The 6,000-nt window shown below is 30.8% G+C and overlaps 1 protein-coding gene across 4 annotated transcripts in view; it reads left to right on the forward strand.

Annotated features, from left to right (window-relative positions):
* The window catches only part of LOC127807657 (5'-3' exoribonuclease 3), a 32,869-nt gene extending 31,459 nt beyond the window's left edge, over nt 1–1,410 (forward strand). For 2 of the 4 annotated variants that reach the window (XM_052345682.1, XM_052345683.1), the window contains one exon: nt 62–1,410. In XM_052345682.1, coding sequence (XP_052201642.1) covers nt 62–833 — 772 coding nt within the window. In that variant the 3' untranslated portion in view covers nt 834–1,410. The remainder of the gene's footprint in view (nt 1–61) is intronic. The other 2 variants (XR_008024771.1, XR_008024772.1) reach the window with 2 other exon arrangements.
* Nucleotides 1,411–6,000: the final 4,590 nt, after the last annotated feature.

Consider the following 6,000-nt stretch of genomic DNA (forward strand, 5'->3'; position numbering starts at 1 on the left):
ATTGTTGTGCCTCACTCTGATGTCAATTTTTTTTTTTTTTCTTGGTGGTTTCTGCCTTCAGGCATGACACCTCGGGATCCATTTCTGGTCGGCAGCTTGGCGAGGCTGCACATCGACTTGTTATCAATAGTTTGCATGCAAGGACAGATCAAAAGAGTTTTTCCGAGCAGATGCACATACCTCCCCCTTCCTATGGTGTTGCATATCGCCATCCCTCTGGGCAAAGTAATAGATACAACGAGCAGGACCGCAACGGGATGGCATCGCTATCAAGAACAGGCTATCCTGCTCAAACTAGCCAACGTCACCACCAGCCATCAAATCCAGTTGCTGTTCAAAACCAATACGACCACAGTTACCACCAAGCATATTCTTCATATGCTGGCCGTGATTCATACAGTAGGTCAGATCCTAGGCTCGAGCAGGATCCCTACAATAGACCCCATTCTCGGCAAGACAGGAATGACCAATATGCTGCCCGTAATAGGGACTACACCACTCATGGTTACTACCAACCTGAATTCCAACAAAATGGCGGAAACAGGTACGCAGCCCACGGCCCCCCTCGTCACACGGTTCAAACTCCTCCCATTCCCGGAGGGGGTGCCCATTTTCAGCAACAGGATGGATACAACAACTATGGGAGCTACCAACCTTATGGGTCTACCGGTTATTACAATCATAATGCAGGAGGCTACACTCCTCAGGTAAGTAGTAACCAGGGTGTTGGGAGAGGGTATGGCCGTCCCCAACAGTTTGGCAATCAATTTTCAGCATTAGATAGGGGCGCAGGTAGGAATCCGCCACCGCCATCACGCTCGTATGGTCGGTAGGAGCAGAGCACTGTATCCTCGTCTGCTGCCGCCACCACCGCTGGGGATTGATTCCCACCAGAGGTAGAGTGTACATTAACATATGTTTTCCTCATATAATTCAGCATAATTCTTTAGCCAGTAGTTTGATTGTAGGCTGTCGTCACCTGATTTGGCTATATGTAGTTGTTGACTACGCCCTGGCCAAGAAAAGAAGGAAATGGTTGTACTCTCTTCCCATTCTATATTTCAAGGCAACAACACAGGAAACATGGACAATAAGTTACCATTCTCTATTTTTTTTCCTTATTTCATTTCTTTTGAAGATTTCTGATTTGGGGCAGTGTTATTGTATAATATTATTAACCTTTTAGAGAAATTATGTCCAATTTGGATTTTGTGTACTTAAAAAGAGTCGAATTAAAGCTTTCGATTATTGTGGTACCCAATTTTAGTCGAAATTTGATCTTCCTTATGTTTTATGTTTTGAGTTAGGGTGTAGGCCAATTTTGACTTTGCTTGAAGGGTGCTTATAATCTCTAGAACATTATGTAATTTGGTTGATTATATAATTTGACTCTCCGTTTTATGTTTTCGAGTTATTTTGGTTGATTATATAATTTTTTTTGCAACATTTGAGGATCGAGGATCTTAGTTTTTGAAAATATTGTTGGAAGGGCTTACTAGATGCAAAATTATACAAGTTGGTCGGGACTTGTTGAGCTTGATTGACAAGCCAAAATGGAGAGTCAAATATCTTTTAGGGGTGAGTAAGAAAAAATGAAATTGGTTAAATTCATGGAATCAAAATGTTTTAGCAAATTAGGGTTTTTATTAAACTAAGTCATTTTTAAACTTAAGTCGTTTTTGTAAATTAAACAAAGTCGTTTTCATTTAAGGAGACTAAATCCATATAAAAATTTGCCTCTAAATCCAATGTTGGCACCACAAACCTCTTATGACATTTAAAATTTCTCATTAGAGTTTTGTGAATTTATACAAAAACCAAAAATTTTTAGACAATTCATCAACCCGCCATCAGATCATTTAAGAGGACAAGCATTAGTGCGTTACGCAAATAAAAAATAAACTGATTGTGGTTATTGAAAAAAATAAAAACTCAAATCTAAAAACATTAAAGAGTCAATTTTTTTTAATAATTTCCCTTTTTCTTTTTATCTCATTCTACCAGTAGACCTATAACTGCAAACAGGGGTGGGTGGGTGATCCGTACTACCACCCACATTTAAAAAAGAATTAAGACATTTTAAGCCAAATTTTATTGGGTGATGTTTGATAGTAATTGTTTAAATTTTATTTTTTTTAAATAAAATAAACTTTGATGTAAAGAAATACTTTAAAAATTCATCTTATCTTTAAAAAAAATGCTTATTAAAATATTTTAAAAAAATATTTTATTGACACGATTTTATGATACAAAAATCTGATATTTATTTATAATATTGTATACGCATAATTTGTAAAATGCTTATTAAAATATTCATCTTATCTTTTAATTAATATTTATTTTATAAAAAAAATAGAAAGTACCATTATCCAATTTTAAAAGATTTTTAGGGAAAATATTTTATAAATGTTTATTAATTTTATAGATCCACACTTGCGGGCCCAAATTTTCCTTCAATCTGGGAGGCCCCCCAACAGAGTGGTTTGCGCGAAGCAGCATATCACTTTCTCTTCGTCACACGTGTGGGTGACCACCGGTTGGTAGCGAATCAACCTTGCGCCAGCTATCAACAGATCACTAACTTTGGGGAGATATTATTCCCTGCGGTTGATCCCCTCCTACTCCCTCCCTCTTGGTGTACCAATAAGCTTGACAAATAAACGTCACAATTTAATGTCATGTCAAAAATTTAAAATAATTTTACTTAAATTTAATAATAATTCATTGTATGACCCATTATTAATTTTAGATAAAATTATTATTAATTTTTAACAAAATTATTATAAATTTTATAAGTTTATGAGAATTATTTATTAAATTTATTTATGAATTTAGGATTTTCAAATAAAAAAATTGGGCCCCAAACCAACTACATAATGTTATGTGTTCGTGATAAGATTACATTCGTAAATTACTAGAGGGGTGAATCGTGTTATGCACGTAAGAAAAATAGTTTAAAAAATTAATTATTATTTAGAGATTATAATTTTAAATTTTATTAATATAATTAATTTTTTTATTAAGCAAGACATATAAAAGGCAAGGTGCAAATTATTTTCTCTTGGTAGTCTCGCAAATAGATCGTGAATTTTAAAAATAAATGAGATAGTTCGGGTCAAATGTTATATGTGTATTGGACCCCTCAAGTTTCTCACATTACAAAAAAAAAAAAAAAGTTACTTTATAAATCATTCAATATACTTGTTTTTTAGAAAATGGATTTTTAAGTCTAAATATTTTTTATTGGTATGTGCTAAATTAAATACATTTATTATTATTTATTATAATGAAACCAATCAATAAAAAATGTTTACGCTTATAAAGGAGGTACAATAAATATGCAATGGTTAATATTACTCTTTTAACAAATGCCCAAATGTCACTCATTCACCAGATTAAATATACTTTGTTTTAAGATAAGACATAATTATTATATAGTATTTTTAACTTCCAAACACTTTTATTAGTTGGTATTAAGAATATTGTGTCTTCTATTATATTTTATAATAATTTTTATTATAAGTTTGAATTGTGAATATATATTAGTGTAAATTATACTATAAATCTGAACTGTTTTTAATGTTTGTTATCATAGTGATGATTATACTTTGATTTTTATTATAAGGCCAAACATATAATTTTTCTCTTGAACTTTACATCAAAAGTCTATTACCCTACTTATTGAATACTTAATATTTATAATTTACACTTATTGAATACCTAATTATCTAATTCGCATTAAGTATATCAAAGAAAAAGTGAGATATGCTCAGCTTAATCTTTATAATAGACATGTCATTAAGCATGAAAAACAAAGCAACAAAATTTCATGCTTAGGGATTGTCGTATTACAATCACGAGTAATCGATCAGAGCAAAGAGAATAGGGAATGGTGGATCAATTACGACTTGCGAGTCATTGATCGAAGCAAAGATGACAAGGAATGGTAGATTGGTCATGGGTAGTCGGTCAAAAGAAAAATGAAAGGGAAATGTGGGTTGATCAAGGGTCGTCGGTCAGAGAAAGGGAATGGTGGGTTGGTCACGACTCTTGGGTCATTGGTTGAAGTAAGGAGGAAGGGTCGGGTTTGGTAGAAACTGCAACACTTGACGAGAGACTAGGTTATTCCATTCAAGTCAACAAGAAATGGAAGATACGAGCAAAGACGATGACCTAAAGTGAAAGGGAAGGCTAAATGAAGGATCGGTTTAGTCGATTCATTTTCTTTCCAACTCACTTCATGTGTTACTATCAAGATTAGTTGAGGCAACGACAATTGATGGGAGACTTGATTCTTCTGTTCGGATCAATGAGAGATGAGAGCAAAGATGATGGCAAAAGATAAAAGAAATGATTGATTCAATCAGTTTTTCTTCTGTTTTTCCTTTCGTCTATTTTTCTTCTTTCTATTTCACCTCACTTGTAACTTATGTAACTCATACATTATTTTAAATCAGGTAAGATAGTCAATAGGTGTAAATTATAAAAAATAAGTATTTAATATATTAGATTTGAAGTTTAAGTGGATGATAGGCTTTTCATTTAAAGTTCACGAGAAAAAATATGGGTTTAGCCTTACAAGAATTTAATCTCTTTTTTTAAGTTTCTTTAACAAATTTTGTTAACGAAAGGTTATATACAATAATATAAATTTAATAGTCACTTAATGTTAAAATTAATATGAACATCACAATCAATAGATTTTAAAGTTCATGTATACCATGTGAGTTCTTTTTAACAAAATTTGATGAAAACTCAAAAATGAAAAATTAAAATTTAGTGGCTATTATGATAAAAATTTAGAAATATATAATTAAATAACTATTGGTGTAATTCTATGGTGCTAGAAACGTATTGGGGGTGCCATTTCGACATTTCTGTTTCAAAATGCCAAAAAAGCAAAAAAGAAAAAAAAAATCAAACTGTTACTACAATTTTGAAAATATTTTGGGACTTTTTCGTAACATTAAGAAAGTATCGAAAACGAATTTCCATCCATAAAGAGCTTAGAGATGGAATTTTAGAGACATGATTTTTTTTCATCTCTAACTCAAAAATTTTAATTTTTTTAAAATTTATTATTAGAATTTGTTTAAATGCATTATGAAATTTATGCTTATTTTTAGATCGAATAATTATTTTTAAAATTTTCTTATATTAAAAATTATATTTACAAAAAAAAACTTTTTATTTAGGAGTTTCCCTTGCATTTTCGTTTCCTACTTTTTTTTTTGAAAAATATTATTTTCTCATTTGCGTTTTGTATCGTATCAATTTTTTATTTTCATTTTCATGAAACCTAAGTATAATTTACTCTAGAGAGATGGACCGTGTTTTACACGTATAATGAAAATTTAAATGAAAATTCATCATGTGATATTTGACTGTTACAATTTACATTTTAAGAAAATTTTATAACACCAAAATTAAATATAGTATTAGTGTCAGCTTAAGGCATAGGCCATGCCTTATGGCCCTCAAAAACTAGGGGCCCAAAATCATTAACTTTGATAATTAATTATTTAAAATTTACTTTTTTTATTTTTGGATATTTAAAATTATTAATTTTATTTCATAATAGTTTTTTGTTTGAATTCATATTTTGTTTATTTTGTTCTATTTGAGTGAGAAGGCTCCCGAATTCCCAAAGTTAACATATCGTTTTCTAATGTTAGCAATGAATAGTAAAATGTCATTAAGACGAGGAATCTCCCTAACTCCTTAAGTTTATGGATTATTTTTAATATCAAATAATAAATAGTGAAGTGTCATTTAAACGAGGAGACTCCCAAGTCTATGTATCTTTTTTTAATATTGGATAATAAATAGTAAGATCTAAATTAGTAACGCAACGAAAATAAAATAAAAAATGACGTTGTTTTAAGAGGACAATTTGATAAAACAATTATTTAGACGGTGAAAATTTCATTTAGGGAATCTACACTGATATGTGCATTAAAAAAAATAAAAATAAATCGATGATTTTTTAATTTACAAGAT

This window comes from Diospyros lotus, chromosome 8 (genome assembly GCF_014633365.1).
Source record: "Diospyros lotus cultivar Yz01 chromosome 8, ASM1463336v1, whole genome shotgun sequence".
In the NCBI taxonomy this organism is placed as follows: Eukaryota; Viridiplantae; Streptophyta; class Magnoliopsida; order Ericales; family Ebenaceae; genus Diospyros; species Diospyros lotus.